This window comes from Tachysurus fulvidraco, chromosome 26, assembly GCF_022655615.1.
Source record: "Tachysurus fulvidraco isolate hzauxx_2018 chromosome 26, HZAU_PFXX_2.0, whole genome shotgun sequence".
NCBI classification, from domain to species: Eukaryota; Metazoa; Chordata; class Actinopteri; order Siluriformes; family Bagridae; genus Tachysurus; species Tachysurus fulvidraco.
The window spans coordinates 9086876-9106656 of NC_062543.1; the positions used below are offsets into that span (position 1 = coordinate 9086876).

Below are 19781 nucleotides of genomic sequence, written 5' to 3' on the forward strand. Positions count from 1 at the left end.
CCTCTGTGATTCCCCAGTGATGAAATCATATTTGATAATCTGTACTGGATGCCCCTGGACTATTGGGCACTCGGGCAGCATATCTATGAGTGTACTGCTTTATCTGGCAAAGTGTAAACAGTAGGTGTGTTTCCAAGGCTGAGATGTTAACCGTCAATCATGTTAGCTAGATATGGTGCCCAGGTCATAGATGCACAGAAATGCCTGAGCCCAATTTAATGCTTTATATAGTTTTTTTTCAGTGCCAGAAAAACTCTGTGGCATGTACCTCATGTAATTTGTGCTTTGAGTTGTACATCAGTACAATGCAATACAGGACACCACAATTTTTATAAACTGTTTGGAATCTGATGACTGAGCAAGAAAAATTGTAGTCTAATCCGATTCACTTCTGTACATTGCTTAAGCCAGTGATGGCATCTGTAGTTCAGCCAGCATTCACTTTATCATCTAAAATTGTTTAGCAATAGGCTTGCTAATCCAGAAGTTGTTTGGCTGCAGTGCTGAGCTAAAAACAGTAAGGAAAACACTTGGCATCTACATGGAAAACCCAGTCCTACTTTGCCTCCAGTGCCTTTGCAATTCAGCAGTGTAGCCATGATATAAAGAAAGCCTTTGCACTAGACTGAGAGGTGATTGACTGTATCTGAATCTGTATCTTGATCTGTATCGAGCTTTGGAGGAAAAGTTACCTGAAATTCTTAATGTTGTTTGAACATGTTGCATACATATCTCCTTACACCCAGTATTCTTCCAAGTCCACCACCATCCTTATAAAGACAACGCAACTATCGATGAACAATTGACTGAATGCAATGGCCATATTTCTCTTTGGGAACAAATATCTAGTGTCAGGTTTAGCAGGTTTTTAATGTGTTGAATATTCTTATTGGCCCAGGAAAGAATCTCTTGTGAGTGCAATAATGGCATGGATGCTTTTGTAGCTTGTACCAGATGGCAGCAGGATGAAAGGTCCATAAGAGGGGTGGGAAGGGTCATCCACAATGTTTTTCAGATGCTGGACTGGACTTTTTCAAATGTAGGAGGTGTAGATAGGTGGTAGAGAGACAATGTGGATCTTCTTCAGCTGTTCTCACAATCTACAGGAAGTGGATCTTGAGTTCTGAGTTCCCTTAAGAAACAGTGAACAGCTGGTTAGGTTGGTTCAAGGTTAGGTTCTACTGTACCTGTAGAAGGTAGTGAATGTGGAAGTGGGAAGTTTTGGCTCTCCTTTAACACCACAAGAAGGTAAATAGCTGCTGGTTTGTCTAAGTGTTGTTGTTGGCGTTGAAGGCCCAGGTGAGGTGCTTAATAATGTGCACACCAAGGAGATTATTACTCTCCTCACATTTGCAATATAAGTGATTACAGACAATGTACAAATAGTTGAAATGTTTGATTTAATGAGTAGGTATAGAAATAAATGTATAGCCACAGGGGTCGCAAGCTAGTGACTTCTGTGTTCTGTGCTGGTTCAAAGCCCTGATAAATAGAGAGGGTTGAGTCAGGAAGGGCCTCCGGCATAAAACGTGCCAAATTTAAACATGCGAATCATCAGTGGGAATTCCATAATGGATCGGCACTATTGACAAACAGAGTACTGGCGGAAATTAGACTATTGTTGGTCGAGGAAGGAGAGGAGGGAGAAGGGTTTGTACACATAGAGAGAAAAAGAAAGGCAGGAGTATAGGTCTGAGAATAGGGACTCTTAATGTTGATACAATGACAAAGAAAGGTAGAGAGCTGTCGGACATGATGGAGAAAAGGAAGGTAGATACAGTATACTGTGTGTGCAGGAGGCCAGATGGAAGGGGAGCAAAGCATGTAATATTGGAGGGGGATACAAACTGTTTTATTGTGGAAGATAAATGGGTTAGAAGTGATCCTGAAGGATGAGTTTGTTAGAGGTGAAAAAGGTGTCAGACAGGGTAATCAGTTCTCTCACTCACTCACTCACTCACTCACTCACTCACTCACTCACTCACTCACTCATTTTCTACCGCTTTATCCAAACTACTCGGGTCACGGGGAGCCTGTGCCTATCCCAGGCGTCATCGGGCATCAAGGCAGGATACACCCTGGACGGAGTGCCAACCCATCGCAGGGCACACACACTCTCATTCACTCACACATTCACACACTACGGACAATTTTCCATAGATGCCAATCAACCTACCATGCATGTCTTTGGACTGGGGGAGGAAACCGGAGTACCCGGAGGAAACCCCCGAGGCACGGGGAGAACATGCAAACTCCACACACACAAGGCGGAGGCGGGAATCGAACCCGACCCTGGAGGTATGACGCGAACGTGCTACCCACTAAGCCACCGTGCCCCCCCGGGTAATCAGTTTGGAGTTTTTAATTGAAGGGATAATGTTGAATGTCGTAGGTGGTTATGCTCCACAAGTAGGCTGTGAGTTAGAAGAGGAGGAGATATTCAGGAGTGAGTTAGATGAGGTTCTGGAGAGTATTCCCAGATGGGAGAGAGTAGTGATTAGAGCAGATTTCAATGTGCATGTTGGTGAGGGGAACAGAGGTGAGGTGATGAGGAGATGATGGACAGATTTGGTGAAAAGGAAAGGAACCTAGAATCACAGATGGTGTTGGACTTGGCTAAGCAGATGGAAATGGCTGTAGTTAACACTTATTTCCAGAAGAGAGAGGAACATAGAGTTACTTATAAAAGTGGAGGTAGGAGTATGCAGGTAGACTACTGTACATTCTGTGTAGACGAGGCAATCTGGTGCTATTGGGAGAAAGTGTAGCCGGACATCATCAGATTGTGATGTGTAAGATGTGTCTGGTCATCAGGAGTAAGAGGAAAGGAAAGATAGAAAAAAGACCAAGCGGTATAAGTTGAAAAAGGAAGAATGTTGTGAGAAATTCAGACAGAAGCTGAGACAGGCTTTGGGTGGTCAGGAAGAGCTTCTAGATGACTGGGAATCTACAGCAGAAGTGATCAAGGAAGAAAGGTAGGATGGTGCTAGGTGTGTCACCTGGAAGGAGAAAAGAATATAAGGAAACATGGTCTAGAAGAAACAGCAGTGGAGTTTCAATCTAGATTGTTCAACAGGATTTTAGAGAGTGAGGAGATGCCTGAGGAATTGAAAAGTGTTATATTGCTGATCATTAAGAACACAAAAAACATAAAGTTGATGAGCCACACAACGAAGCTGTGGGAAAGAGTAGTGGAAGCTAGGTTAAGAAAGGAAGTGGATATTTGTGAGCAGCAGTATGGCTACATGCCCAGAAAGAGCACTACTGATTACATTTTAGCTCTGAGAATGTTAATGGAGATGTACAGCGATGGTTATAAGGAGCCTTATGTATGACGGGGTGCTGAGAGAAGAGCTATGGTACTGCCTGAGGATGACAGTAGTGGCTTAGAAGTATATCAGAGTAGTTCAGGATATGTATGAGGGGAGTATGACAGCAGTGAAATATGCTGTTGGTCAGAGAGAGGAGTCCAAGCTGGAGGTGGGGCTACAGGTTGACAGATGAAGACAGACAGATGATGTTGGCGGATGACATTGTGATCTGTAGTGAGAGTAGAGAGCAGGTGGAGGAACACATGGAAAGGGGGAGCCCTGCTCTGGAAAGAAGAGGAAGAAAAAGTCATATGTAGTAAGACAGAATACTTATGTTTGAAGGAGAGGGAGGGAAGTAGAACAGTGAGGTTACAGGGGGCTGAGGTCAAGAAGAGTTTAAGGATTTGGGGTCAACCATCCAATGTGACTGGGAGTGTGGAAAAGTGGTAAAGAGGCCTGTGCTCGGGGTGGAGTGGGTGGAGAAAAGTGTCACAAGTGTTCTGTGACAGAAGAGTCTCAGCAAGAATCAAAGGGAAGATTTACAAGACAGTAGTAAGACCAGCTTGCTGTGTGGGTTAGAGACTGTTGCAGTGAGGAAAAGACATAAGGGCATAGATGGAGATAGCAGGGATGATGATGTTATGTTTGTCTTTAGGAGTGACGGGGATGGACAGGATTAGGAATGAGCACATCAGATGGACAGCTCAGGTTGGCTCTTTTGGAGACAAGGTCAGAGAGGCTAGATTGAGATGATTTGGACATGGGCAGCAACCAAATGGAGGAAATTTAAGATCATTGCTACCCTCCCTATCAGTGGTCAACCAACAAAAATCACTCTAAAAGCAAGGCATGGAATAGTGTATTGGATCAGAAAGGAACCCAGAGTAATGTCTTAGCAACTAAAGGCCTCATTTACTTTGGCTAATGTTAATGTTTGTGAGTCTACCACCAGGTGAACACTGAACAACCTTAGTGTGCAAGGAAGAATTGCCAGCAGAAAGCCACTACTCTCTTATCAGTGAATTCTAAAGGAAAATGACAGGACATCTGTCCATGAACTATATCTCAAGAGAAAATATATCATGCACAAAGACAATAAGGCCAAGCACCCAAGTCTGTCTACCTAAGGATGAAGAGTGTTAATGTGAAGTTGTGAAGCTGTTCTGGGGAATGAGAGAAAAATTCTTCCAAGACATGATTCTTCCAAGGACTTATTCAAGGACTAAAGTATTTACTGGCATATTTATGCAAAAATATAGGAATTTCTACAGGGTTCACAAACTTTCAAGTGACAGTGTGTGTGTGTGTGTGTGTGTGTGTGTGTGTGTGTGTGTGTGTGTGTGTGTGTGTGTGTGTGTGTGTGTGTGTGTGTGTGTGTATGTTGGATCTTTGTGCTCAATAAGTGCCTTCAGGATCTTGGATCTCACACAGATGCATACTTGTGTTTATTTTCACTTTCCACAAGCCAAACATGATTACAAGTCACAGAGTCAATATTTAGATATTGCGGTTTGAACCTCAGACAGGCTATTCTCTTCTCTTTTGCTCTTGTCACTCTGATGTGTGTGTGTGTGTGTACTTTTCTCTACCTGTCATAGGAAATGTACCCTTAACTAAAATAACTAAATATGGTAACTAGATTAAATATGGCAACGTTCGTTGTTCTGAGAGCTTTTACCTCTAATGCTAGATTATAGATTTATGGTGGAAAAGTGTGTTTCCAATTCAATGTTTCTTCAATTGCATGTCCTAATTGATGTTCTCTGTCTTTTGTAATCTGGCAAATTTGGTTGAGTTAGTATGTCTTTTAATTATACTTTCATTCATTTATTTTCTTGTGATTTGTTGTCTCATGTGAAGTGATACATGGTGATTTATATATGGGGCAGAACTTTCTATAGAGTGGATTTCATTTTAAATACATTTACAGCACTTAGCAGACGCCCTAATCCAGAGTGACCTACATTTTTTTAAAATTTTTTATACAATTTTTATGCTCATTTTTTGAATTTTAAGAAAGCAACATTAATTAAAAGTTAAAATTTAAAAGTTTGCTCATGAGGAGTGGGCCAAAATACCTGCTAAGAGGTGCAGAAGTCTCATTGATAGTTACAGGAATCGTCTTGCAGTGATTGCCTCAAAAAGCAGAACAATGCCTAAAATTTCAGCTTTGAATAATGTTCACATCAGAAAACAGAATGGTGAAAATATGTGATGACAGTGATCTTGACTGTGGCATGTTTGTTGATTTGACTTTGATCTGGTTTGAGTATGTCTAACTGCCGATCTCCTGAGATTTTCGTGCACTACTGTCTTTAGAGTTTACACAGAATGGTGCAAAAAATGAAAACAATCCAGTCAGTGGAAACGACTTATTGATGATAGAGGTCAGTGGAGAATAACAGACTGGTTTGTGCTGACAGAAAGGCTACCATTACTTAGACAACCAATCTGTTCGATTGTAGTGTGCAGAAAAGAATCTCAAAGTGCACAACATGTAGAAGCTTGAGACTGTTGGGCTACAACAGTAGAAGATCATGCTGGGCTCTATTCTCTCAGCCAAGAACAGGAAGCTGAGGCTGCAGTGGGCACATGCTCAACAAAACGCTAGCTTTAGACTAGAAAAACAGATTTTGTTGAATCGTATTTATGCTGAGCCACACAGATGGTAGGGTTAAGAATTTGGTGCTGAACCCATGAACTCAACCTACCTTGGGTCACATTCCAGGCTGGTGGAGATGAAGATTTGAGCCTGTTAATACCAATCAATCATTCGTGAATGTTGAGTATTGTTGCTGGTCATGTGCATTCCTTAAAGGCCACAATTTCCCATCTTCTAATGGATACTTCTAGCATGATAATGCAACAGGTCACAAAGCAAAACCGATCTCCAACTGGTTTAGTGAACAACACCATTCACTGTTCTCCAGTGGCCTTCCAACTCAATCCAAAAGAACATTTTCTGGATGTGGTAGAATGGGAGACTTGAATGCATGAATATGCATCTGAAAAATCTGCAGAAAATTGGATGATGCAATCATGTCAACTTGAAATAAAATTTCAAATAAATGTTTTCAATATCTTGAAGAACTGATTAAAAAGGGTAGGATTTTAATATTCCTAATGTGGAGTTTCTAATAAAGTGCTCAGAGAGTGTATTGGTGCATGGTTTTCATCGGATGAAATTATTCTTAAAGGATCTTTAGGTAACACTACAACAATACAAATTTCTGTAATCATTTTTATGGTGGATCTTTATCTATATAAGTGGGTCAATCAGAGGATACAATCTCCTTAGAGACACCTTGAACATCTTAGCTACAAAACCAAACATAGCCAAGTGTGTGTACAGTGAGGAGACCACCATGAATGCTCTCCTCTTGTCCTCCAATATCAAACACACAACAGTGTAATGATAGAAGACTGCATTAGGATTGAATGAAAAAGTGGTTCTCTTAGATCTGGTTTATTTTCCCCTATAATGTGCTTCTCTTCGAGCATTCTAATTGAGAAGAGTTTCCATGGAGGTCATCAATGGTGGTGGTCTTCAAAACAATTCATTTCAACTACATTTTAATGTACATGCTTTTAACAATAGACATTGTCATAAAGCAATTTTAAAGAAATCTGTATGTAATTTATGCAGAAATGACAGTGACAAGAAAGACCTCCTTTCAGGATATGAGGAAGAAACATTGAGATTAACTAAAGGGTTAGGAAATCAGAAGGAAATCAATAGGAATATGTTTTTGAGTGACACTAAATAATGTGTTTATTTTTATCATAATCATCTTCGACTGTATACTATGAAATGTGTGTCTGTGAGTTCAAAGGATTTTATAGTTCATAGTTCAAGTACAAGTTTACTAGTCTACATTACTCATGTGAGATTATGCACGGTAGTTTTGATTTAAATTGTTATGGTATCCATGTAGGATGCTTATATACCGTTCATTGTCTCAATACTGCAGGCGTTTCAGGTGCCTCCGGATCAGGACCAGCCGACTAAAGAACAGCGTTTTTCCTAGAACTGTCTCTTTATCGAACTCTGCCCCTCGCTGATCATACTGTCAATGTACTTCATACATTGTTGCATCCCCCCTCACACTTCGGTATTGCACTAATGGACTATTACACGAACTATGATCACTTGCACACTTGCACTTTTTTTGCATTGCTTCTCACCATTGCCTTACCATTGTATATATCCACCTGATTTCTGTTTATAGTAACAGCAATATATTATATTAATAGCCATATATTTTGTTTATAGCACATACCATTCTGTAAATTTAAGTTTATACTAATAGCCATCTGCATATTATATTCTTAGTACATATATATTTATCTGTATATTATGTTCATAGTACATACACATCTGTAAATTACTGTTTATAGTAATAGCCATATATTTTGTTACATCCTTCTGTAAATTTCAGTTATAATTATAGCCATCTGTATATTATGTTCATAGTACACACATATCTGTAAATTACTTCTATATTAACACTTTACTTAACTCATTTAAATCTTGTAAAAACTGTACATCTTGTACTTGCTGCTATTGCACTCTGGTTAGACCTAAACTGCATTTCGTTGCCTTGTACTTGTACATGTGTAATGACAATAAAGTCTAATCTAATCTAATCTAATCTAATCTAATCTAATCTAATCTAATCTAATCTAATCAGATGAACAGCTTTTGTTCAGTCCTTTGAATAGACACACTGTGGAATTTTCTCACAATCCTGACAAATCTCTGCAGTTTATAATAAAAAAACCTACGGTGCTCTTGGTCAATCCAAAATGTTAATAAACCTCAAACCTGTATATTTAAGGAAATCTGTAAATCTGAGGTTTTGGCTTTCTTACAAGAATATCTGTGTGTGCACAATTAACGGGCAACTATTAGTGTGCAGAATTATTATGCAACCAAATAAAAAATGAAAATGTTTCCATCTCAGTTGTTTATTTTCATCTGTTAAACATATATAATAAATATACTATATAATAATAATAAACAAACAACTCAAATTTTACAAATAAACGTTTCTGACATAAAAATAAAAAAATGAAATCAGTCAACAATATAGCTACCCTTCTTTTCAATAACATTCATAAGCCTTCCATTGATGAAATCTGTCAGTTTCTTGATCTGTTGACAATCAAATTTTTGTGCAGCAGCAACCACAGCCTCCCAAATACTGCTCAGAGAGGTGTACTATTTTCCTACAACGCAAATCTTCTGTTTAAGAAGCGCCCACAAGTTATCAATAGGGTTTAGTTCAGGTGATGAAGGGGGCCATGACTTGCATAAAAGTCATGGTCTTCTTGAAAGATGCAGACTTTTTTCTGTATTACTGCTTTAATAAAGTGTCTCCTAAAAACTGGCAGTAGGTCAATCTTCAACCCAAAAAGGTCCAACTAGCTCATGTTCAAAATAATACCAGCTCATACCTGTCATACCCATCCTCCACCTTGCTGGCATCTGAGTTGAAGTGGAGCTCTGTGCTGATTACTGATCCAGCCACAGGCCATCTATCTAGAGCGTCAAAAGTCACTCTCATAAAATCAGTCCATAAAACCTATCTTCATATATTTCTTGGCCCAGACTTGATGTTTCAACTTCCGTGTATTTTTTAGTGGTGGTCAGCCATGTCTTTGAGCATTGAACACCTTGTACTTATGGGCACTGCTGGTAGGATGATAAACTTTGATTCTTCTGAAAAAAAAAAAAGTTTAACTGTTAGTGATCATGTGCCAATATCTTAGCAATTTCAAAAGAGACATAAAAAAATATGAAAATACAAATTATTTTATAATAATTTATATATAAAAATGTGGTCAAAATACTCACTTGCCTAATAATTGTTAGACCATCAGACCATTGTGTTTGTTGGGGGTGAATATTTTACAGAAGATTCCAGAATCTGCAGACAACTATCACATATTTCATAAAATTTCTTTGTGGGATATTTCTACTCTGAAAATCAGGCCTATATTTTGTAATAAATAGTTAAATAAATAGGTTTCTTGTGGCCTTTCCAGCTCATGTCTCATTTTCTCTTAGACTGACCATGATAAATATTCATACCTTATAATGATGTTTATTAATATATTCCTTAGTTCACTCACCACTGTTTGCCATTTACAATAATTTCATGAGCAATGTAACTGTACGTTGTAAACATTTTGAATTGTGATTGTTTTCTGGTTTGTTTTGGGCTGCTGTGGTTTTGCTCCAGTGGCCCCTGGTTATTGTGTTGTTTTAGGTGAGTATTGGCCTTGGTTATAATATTCTCTGTCCCCTTCCCCACTTTAGTCATGATTTTATTTCTTGAACTATGTTTTTGTCTCAGTTCCCAACTACCTTCTCTGCATCTACCACCCACTCAGACCTGCTTTCATGTGTATTTTGTGGAACATAAATGTCTTTCTTGGCTAGTCTGTGTTTCTGGTTCCTGGTATGTGGGATACAGAGGGATTTTCCTGTGGGAACAAAAGTGCCTCTGTCTGACAGTCCACCACTGCCTGTCTGTCTGCATTAGATGTGTGTTCCTTTCGCAGTATAAGTCAGAGGCAGAGGAAAAGCAAATTTGCCAACTACAAACTACAATATTTGTTTCAAACAAGTCACACTTTCATGCCCTAGACCTAATTGAATCAGTAAGTGTAAATGCTGACTAATATTTAACCACACATGAGTAAATCCTGTCTTCAGATGTGGGTAGAAGGTGGATTTTGTTGAAGAATTTGAAATGTAAACCAGCAAATCCTTAGTACAGACACACATCATGACTTACTGTAAGTGTCTACTGATTAGTAAACTAATATGCATGGCTGTGTCTGTGTAATAAGTTAATACTGGTAGTTGGTAGTTTGGAGAGAAAAAGGTATATTGCTGTTTGTTCCATTGTGTTTGTTTATTATCCAAAATGTCTTTTAGCTAGCTACTGTAGGTATGTCACTGCACACGACGTGTCAAAAACTATGTATCAGTCACTAATAAAACTAGAGTGACACCTAGTAAGCTTTAATGTTTTGGAGAATTTACTAATGATGAAAATACTTTGTACTGCAATTTTAATGTGCCATTTGTAACTTCTGTGTCCAAAAAGTGCAGTTTTATTTTAATTTTATCTCTGTTACAGAAACTAAGAAGGAACTAACATTAGCCCTGCTTCCTCAGCTGAAAACAAGCCACATAATGTTAAATGCTTATAAAAGCCAGGAACATTATATTTTATTTTAAAAATCATACTGTTACTGCAGCTCTTGATTAAGTCACAAGGGAAAGATACACACCAGTTTAAAGCATAGTTCCAAATTGGCTGCTACTTTTATCTCTCTCTAGTATTCTTTTTCTCTCACTTACCCATCCATACTTTCTAGCCTTTCACAAAACCACAAAATCACAAAGTATCACAGTGCGCACTGATGCTTTTTGGGCAAACCAGGCTTTAATCAGCTAAGTGTCTCTTCACACTGTAATGTATGTCACAGCTACTCTAAGCAATGCAACTGCTCAAAGCTCATGGGTGCTACGTTCAAACAGGAGGAATTCCAAACATTTGCTTTGTAGGATGCAACATATGGTCTTTATGTCCAGAGCTTAAAGTGGCCCCTTTCGGTGAAAACGCAAAAACTCATTCAGAAACATTTGCTTAAGATATGAAACAAAAGCAGACGGTTAAACAAACAGTGCAGTAAAAGAAAGAAATGCCTGGTCCAAGATGTTTTGGCATCTTTTTCAAATCCATGCCTTTGGAAGCCTTTTGGTATTTCGTTTTTGGCAGAGAGGATGCAGTGTGTGTAATCAGTTGTGACAGCAATGGAGACGCTGAGGCTGTTGGCCCACCAGTGAGAGACTAGACGTCTCAGGCAACTTTTTTACAGCAAAGTTGGCATCCCATTCTGGAATCGTTATTATATATTGTTTCCTTGAGCCACCACATCTGAGCTAGTAATTACAAAAGCAGGCAGAAATGGGAAATTGAGATTTTAAATATATTAATGTTCAATTCCTACTTAATAAAAATTCAGTTAATTAAATATGCAATATTTGTAATGTTGATTCTTATGCATTTAAATTAACTGGTTACCTCTTCTAATGGTTTTACCACAAGATTTTAAATTAATTTTAACAATACAAGAGGTGTCCAAGTCATCCCCACAAGAATTTATGTTATTTCTTCCAATGCACTAGACTATGCATTTGGAAGCCTGTATTTAGCTGATCAATTTTTCAGGTTTGTCAAATAAGGTTACATAAACGAGGGCATTCTTTTTCTGTGGATTAATGGAATCTGTAATTTGTTGTGTATAAAATTTAACTCAACTCTTCACCTCTTTTCCACATTCCACGTCACACTGGATGGTTGACCCCAAATATTTAAACTTGTGCACCTTCTTGATTTCAGCCCCCTGTAACCTCACTGTTCTACTTCCCTCACTCTCCTTCAAACATAAGTATTCTGTCTTACTACATATGACTTTTTCTTCCTCTTCTTTCCAGAGCAGGCCTCACCCTTTCCATGTGTTCCTCCACCTGCTCTCTACTCTCACTACAGATCAAAATATTATTCGCAAACATCATTGTCTATGGAGATTCCTGCCTAATTTCATCTGTCAAAATATCCATGACATCCTCATACAGTACCATAGTTCCTCTATTGCCCCTTTTCCACCGAGGCAGTTTGGAGCCAGAGCCTAATTTAGAACCAGTTCTTTCTTTTTCGACAGCCAAAGCACCGGCTCCGAACCAGGAAAAGTGGTTCTTAAGTAGCACCAAAATGTTGCTGGTCTAGACTTAAGAACTGCTTGCATTAGGAGCTGTGGGCGGGGCTACTGTTAGCACATTTGTTAATGTACCTTAAGTATACTAATGTTTAATACACTTTTACTTTACCGCAATATGATACATTATCAGCACACATGATAGTAGGCAGCTACAAGCTAAGGCTAACTTTTTTCTGTGTTAATGATAAAATAATGTTATGTACTTTCTCGATTACAACTTACGTTTATACAGATTACACGGAGCTGCACGTACACGTTGGATTCGCCGCGTTTGGATGCTAATGTAGGTTCACAAAGCCATGAGCATTAACAGTAAAGCAACATCCGCCATTGTTGATGTGTTTGTGTTTGCCGCTGCTGCACTAAGGTTACTGGCACACGTGACACGTATACAGTGACGTCAGACTCGGCTCTGTGTGATGGCTCTCTAGCCGGTGGAAAGGCAAACCGGTCTGAACCAGCACTCTTTTCTTTTTGGTGGAAAAGGGGTATATGTCCATTACCATTTTCAGAGCAAAAATTGCATCAGATGTGCTCTTTTTTAGGCATGAAGCCATACTGTCGCTTACAAATATCCACTTCCTTTTTTAGCCTAGCTTCCACTACTCTTTCCATTAGCTTCATTGTGTGGCTCATCAACTTTATGCACATCACCCTTTTTCTTAAATATCGGCAGGGGAACACACCTCAGGCACCTTTTCACTCACTAAAATCCTGTTGAACAATCTAGATATAAACTCCACTGTGGTCTCTCATAGACATTTCCACACGTCCCTCTTCACTCTGTGCTCTAATTACTTGTAATCCAGTCTATTTTTTCTGTCCTCAAGACATCACTGTGTAATACTGGCTTCTGTTCCTTTCTTGGGTGGAGACTACCTATGTGAAATTTAAGAATATACCACTGTATTTTTCATGAAACAAAAAAGCTTAGTTTTATACATTTCAGAACTCAACTCCTGAATGCTCCATGCTTTCTAATACTGAGGAATATACAATGTGATTAATGCCAGGAAAATTTTTTGTGAAGAAACTGTCCCTTTTAACCTCTCCAAACATCCTCTAATATCTGTATTTATGTTGAAAGAAAGTGAAGATGGAAATGTAGCTTTTGGCTACCTTCTGTTCTGATGTTGGAGCACTACTTTGTATGTAAAAAATATATGATGTAAGAAAATTATGTAATAAAATGAAACTAAGACAATTCATGTTAGAAAGCTCTGTAAGTGTGAAATTATAGCTTAACACTTTACATGAAAAATAAAATATCAGAGACCTGATGGGAAAAAATAGAACCTTTTTTAAACCTGGTTGCAAAAGTAAGAACCCTGTACATAGGAATGCTTTCAGAATGTGGCTGTGTTCAGAATGAGCCAATCACAGTCAATTCAAGTGATTCTAATACAGCACATTGCAATACAGTAATCATACAGCTGTATCAGTGTAAGGGAATGTACTTATTCAAACTAGATTATAGTGGTTTTTTGGTTGTTTGTTGTATTTTATTTTTTATTTTTACTTTTTTCCCAAAACAAAGTTCTAAAAAAGTTTATTTTTCACTTACACACTGAGTGCTCAGAAATTCTGACATGATTGATCCTAGTTTCAGTTTTTAAATAATAAAAACCTGCCACTTAACAGTTGTGTGTAAAATTTGTATATCTATTGTACACCACAATCTAATATTGTGCTGTAAAAACTGCTCTGACCTTTTAAGGCAATTATCAGACTGAGATCCAGGGAAATACGAGGCCAAGACAATGTCTTGAACTCTGAATTTGTTCCTCAAACCATTCCTGAAGAATTTTTGCAGTGTAGCAAGGGTGCATTATCCTGCTAAAAGAGGCCACTGCCATTAAGGTATAATGTTACCATAAGGGGAATACCTAATCTGCAACAATGTTTAGGTAGGTGGTAACTGTAACATCCACATGGATGCAAGAACTCAAGGTTCCAAGCCGAACATTGTCCAGAACATTGCAATGCCTTTGCCAGCTTAGCTTTTTCCCATAGTGCATCTTGGTACCATCTCTTCCCCAGATAAGTGACACACATGATGTTTAAAGAAAATGTGATTCATCAGACCACGCACCTTGTTTCATTGCTGTACTTAAACAGGAAACATGCCAAGCACATCACATATGACAACCTTGCTAATCTGTGAGCCAAAGTTGGAAGAGGTGACTGTGTGTGGTCGATGAGTATGACATACTCAGTTGAGCCTGTCTAAATAATGGCTTTTGGTGTGAGAGTGTGGATGAGGTTGTTTCAGGGTGAGAAGAGAAGAGAAGTGGGTTACCATGTGTTGCAACAGCTGCCTATTCAGTCTATAGGAAATCAAACCAACCACAAGGGGCCAAAGGAGCTCCTTGTGATAGTCAGCCTTTGGCTAGATGGCAAATGAGCTGGAGAGGGAATGTCTACAAATCACCTTAGTGGGTCACAAACATGTCTCTCTGTTGAGTTCTCTCTCTCTCTCTCTCTCTCTCTCTCTCTCTCTCTCTCTCTCTCTCTCTCTCTCTCTCCTTGCAAGACATGTAGATTTCTTGAAGAAAAAAGAACTTTAGAGGACAGGATCCATCCCATCCCCCTACCACAACCCCAAACCCTTTGTCACGTTCTTGATCCCGCCCCCAAATGACTCCGAAATCACAACAACGCAACAGACCTATAGGAATACAAAACTGCATCCAAACCCGCATAATAACTTACTAAATAGTGAGTCAAAAGTGAAGGTTGTGTGCTATTTTTTTTACACACTACGCAGCACGGTAGTATGTGGTTTGGGACGTAGTCCAACATTCTCTTCTCAGTTCGAGATTTTAAGCGAATAGAGAAGAGACGAGCTGCAGAGGAAGAACCGATGCGACAGAATGTAAGTTCTCTTAGTTTGGTGCATGCAAATTTGGCCTCTGAGCAGGATAAAAAACGTGAACAAACGGATCCTTGGACCTGCAGGAAACTTTCATTTAAATTTTCGTGATCGCCTCAAATTCTATGCGATGGAATCTAAAAGTTTACATCATGGACATTTTGACAGAAAACCTGGCATGCCCCTGGGTGCAGATGCTAAAAGGACAAATGAGAAGTCCCTGTTTGCTTGGGCTATGAATTTCGGCTGAAAACCCAAGTGGAACTGCAGGACTAACTGAAGCTGAACCGACATGGATATCTGCTGGCTGTTGGGTTTATAACCAAATGCATAGTGAACCTAAAAACATTAGGAGTAGTGATGGCAGTCTGGGTTATTTATGAGGGCATCACTGCGTATTCACGACTGAATCGACTCTTTTTTTCCCCTAGAAAGTTTTGCTTGACTTGTTGAACGCTGATTGCCAAGTTGCGTAAAGAGGTAAGGGGTTGCACATAGTTCACATAGAATTCACTGGGTTGTAAAACTGTAAATGTGTTTTTAGCCAGATTGTTATCACTTAAAAGGCCGGATATTCTCAGACATAGAATAAAAGGCTGGTACATTTGAAGTACAGTGAGTCAGAATGCACACGCATACGTGCGTACAAATATCCATTTTCCCGGCATGGATTTGGATTGCCGGTTTAACGTTGGTGCGTTTTGGCGCATTGGTCGTTGCATCCCCAGCCCACAGACACCGTCTGATCTGCTGGCAGGCTGTTATGAAATGCCAATCAGAACCAGAGTGCCATTACGCGTACACACAGTACACGCGGGCCTGTGGATCTGTGATTAACGGACACAAGAAGAAGTGCCCGAGCCACTGCATCTCATCGATCGTCCAGCTCAATCTGACCGACAACGGACCAGGACTTGAGCACTGCGAGTGCGCCACAGACACTGTGTGCTTAAACGCCAAACGCGCCATCGAGCCATGCATGCCGCGGATCAGCCACACGGGCTGTACAGAAGCGCGTCGCGCATGCGAAGGTGATGCGATCTGCAGTGCTGCTATGCGTGACTACATGTTCCACTGCCGCGAGCTGTTCGGCGGTGAACGCTGTTCGGATGAATGTCGGCGAATTATCATGCGCATGCGCTCCGTGCCCAAGGCTCGCCTATTGGATACGTGCGAGTGCGACGGCGCAGAGAGGATCATCTGCGAGCACGTAAAGATCAGCATGAATAGCCTGTGTTCAGACGCGCATAAGCACTCGGACACGGGTAGCGGGTTTACTGATGACGAGGATAAACTTGAGGATGACTATAACACGGGGGATTATGAGGAAGAGGATAGCGCGGGTGTAGTGTCTAGTGCACACACAGGTTTGATAATATCCTCCACCATGTTACTTTTTACGCTTCTTCAGTGAATGTAAAATGACTACAAGGACTCCGAGTGGGACCGAATTACAGTGTTTATTGCAGGGATTTCACTCGTTCATCTGTTATATCAAGCCTCTAAATAACATCCCATCCACTACCTGATACTGACTTCTGCACAGTACACAGTACACTTTACAAGCTTCTGTTGCAGACCTGGCCAAAATGTCCCAGGAATCATGTGTTCTGTATTCTGTATGTTGGGCAGCATTACACACATTTACTACAGAAAAAGACACTGAATACAAAATATACATCTGACACAATACCAGTCTTGCACTTGGGACTAGTATCAGCCCAGATACAAATACTCATAGTCATAACCATGCATTGGGAACAGAAGCATGACCTTTAAGTTGCTCATTTCTACTAGGAGTGTAAATTACTTGTGCTTTGGGGCTGCACAGTATATTATTTGTTATTGCGGTATTGTCTACTATTAAACCAACCAAGGTTAATACACCAGAAATAAGTTGTTACATTTAAGAAATATTTATTTAACATTAATTTTTTGTGTATTTTTTCTGTTTACATCAGTTGTTTATTGACCATGCAAAGTTCAACAATGCCATCATACAATCTCTACAGTTTTTCAAACATTTCACATGCAGTTTATTCTGATATCCTTTATATATTAAAAATGTCTATAAAAACTCATTGTACATATGCATCCATATTGCCAGTAAACAGTTAAATATAAGTAACTTGCAAATGAACCTGCTTATTAGTCTTTCATTGTCACATGTCTAAATATTCTCATGTTATAAAACTAGCATAGAGATTATTTGTAATCCGATGCTGAAATCGCTTTTGTTTGGTTCTGTCTGGGGTTTTGATTAATTTACAGCTTTCATATAATTTGACAAATGTCAGATGCAGATAAATTATTACTTAGTAGTTAAAGTGCAGCCCTGTTTCCAGCATTTTTCGAAACAAATCACAGACAAGTAAAATGCTAATAATCATGAAACATAAATTTCACTGTTAATAACACTTAGCCCTGTGCCTCCTGAATGGTAAGGGCTGTGCATTACCAGAAATTCAATTATTCTGAAATACTGAAAAACATTTTCCATGTAAGATGACATGGAAATGTATTTTTATAAATTAAAAAAAGATAACTTTTTATATACAAAAATAACTTGTCTGCATTTCTATGATGTGCTAATATCACAATATGCTATATATATTGTTATATATATATTTGAAAATGAAGTTTTGTCTTTAAATTTTGGGTATAAAAATGTTTTGATTTAGATTTTTTTTTCTTGGATTATTTTGATAATTGTGCAAAAAGAAAAACTACATAATTATGGACATAAGAAACTTATATAATCAAATGCCATGAAAATGCCATGTAGCTAATATCAATGCTCTTTTGGTCAGGAGAGTTACGCCTGAGATAGGCACAGGCTCCCCGTGACCTGAGAAGTTCAGATAAGTGGTAGAAGATGAATGAATGAATGAATGAGTTACAGTCTGTAATTGAGACTCAAAAGTGACATGTTGCATGAATTTGCATAGCAGATAACAGAGGAGCATGCAAGCTTAGGTTGAATGCTCAGGTGTGTAAAATCAAGCATGTTGGGATTGAGAGCATCCAAATGGCTTCAGTAGGTTCTGAGTGTGCTAGACTGAGCTTGAACTAGTTTCTGGTTTGTATTGATGCTTTATTCAGATGCACCATTCACATTTATTCAGAGAAAAAAATGGGTTGAACAGAAATGTAACAAATCAAGACTTGCTGAATTGTCTAAGAACATTTGCAGTTAAATGAATAATTGCAACCTGCATATGAGTGTTTGTTTTGGGGGTGGTTACACTTGACCTGTAAACACAAATGATTACAGAAGCAGTAAGTGTTATTTCCTGTTCCACATTAAGGGTTTTTGAGGGGGGTGATTATGAAAAGGTTCAGAGGCAAGAGGCATGAGCCAAGCAGTGCCTTGGCTCGTTTATTTGTCCTCAGTCAAGTGTTTATTTAAAGTCTTGCTCACACTAGTGCGGAGAACAAGCTCTGTTCAGATGAATGAGGCCCTAAGTGGCTCTCACAAATGCACTCTGAAGTGGCTACTCCGTGTGTGCCTGTCTTAGTTTGTGTTTATACGTGTAAAAATGCCATTGCCAAGTATGCCATTTTTATGTTTAAGCAGTATGCAATAACATAAAATTGACATAAACATTCACATTTCCTATATATATATATAATTTGAGTCATTGGTTCTTCTGTGGTATTTTGTATAGTTACTGGTCCGAAATGTTTGGAAGGTACAGAAACTTTGAAGAACCTTTTCCATTACAGGGTGCAATTGAACAATTTATCATGCTAGACAAATCCTTTTTTCTAAGCTTTTCAGTATAAATCATTTGCTAATTCAAACATGAAGAAAATGTTAATATGGCCTTTATTATAGTTACATAAAAATCTGGGTGTCTTAGGATATTGTGCTGTGCCTCAGTTTCTGTTGTGTTTCTCATGCCAGAAGAGCTGCAGAGATCTAATGTCAGCTATGATGTGGCCCCACTGTGGAACTGTGAAGGACAAGAGTCCTCAGGCTCAATAAATGGAGAAGTCGAGTGGCACTTGTGTCATGCTAATGACAAACATACAATAGCAGAAGCATACAATGACTAGGCACATCATTCACCCTGATGCCTTCTTCACAAAGACAGCAGGGAAAGCTGCTGAAAGAGCTGGCCATGGAGCATTGTAATCGTTTAACTTATTCAACCTAGCACAGTTTTTTTTAAGGACTTATGGTATAATTTGCTGTTTTTTTCTGAACATTTTATCTGAACCTATGAAAACTGCATCATCTACTGCACAGAACATTTATTTAATATATAATAAAATTATAATATAAGAATCAATTAATTTGATAGATAAACCTTTGCAGCAAATAATGATGGCAATATTCTACAGCACCTACATTTTTCTTATGGTATATCAGTCTTAGTCTGGAGTTCAGAGGACAAAATAGTTTTAAAACTTTTTATACACCCAAAAGCACCAGGCATAAATATAATTTATGATTAAGAAACATTCATCTCCTTTATAAGGACTGAAAAGGTGCTGCCTATGCAGCTATGTAACCAAATATTTAAACTTTTTTTTATATCTCAAACATGGCTGAATTCTGTGTGAACTTTCACGCTTGTCATTATTTCTTAAATCAGAAATTAGTGTGAAATCCAGCACTGTTATTGCTCAGGTCAAGGCCCAGTGTGGAATTTTGAGCCTGCACTGCCATGCTGAATCCATCACTGCCAGCTTTATACAAGAGCAAAGACATTTGAATTTAGGAATGTAAACGCTAATCCCATTTAAGCCTAAATAAAGAAAGGAAGAGGGAAGGGAGGAATAAAGACAAATTT

At 38.8% G+C, this 19781-nt stretch overlaps 1 protein-coding gene across 1 annotated transcript; it reads left to right on the forward strand.

Moving 5' to 3' along the window:
- Positions 1–14759: 14759 nt before the first annotated feature.
- gas1b (growth arrest-specific 1b) lies at positions 14760–18185 on the forward strand. Its single transcript, XM_027165384.2, has one exon. It carries the CDS (start codon positions 15608–15610, stop codon positions 16394–16396), a length of 789 nt encoding a protein of 262 aa, XP_027021185.2. The 5' UTR covers positions 14760–15607; the 3' UTR covers positions 16397–18185.
- Positions 18186–19781: the final 1596 nt, after the last annotated feature.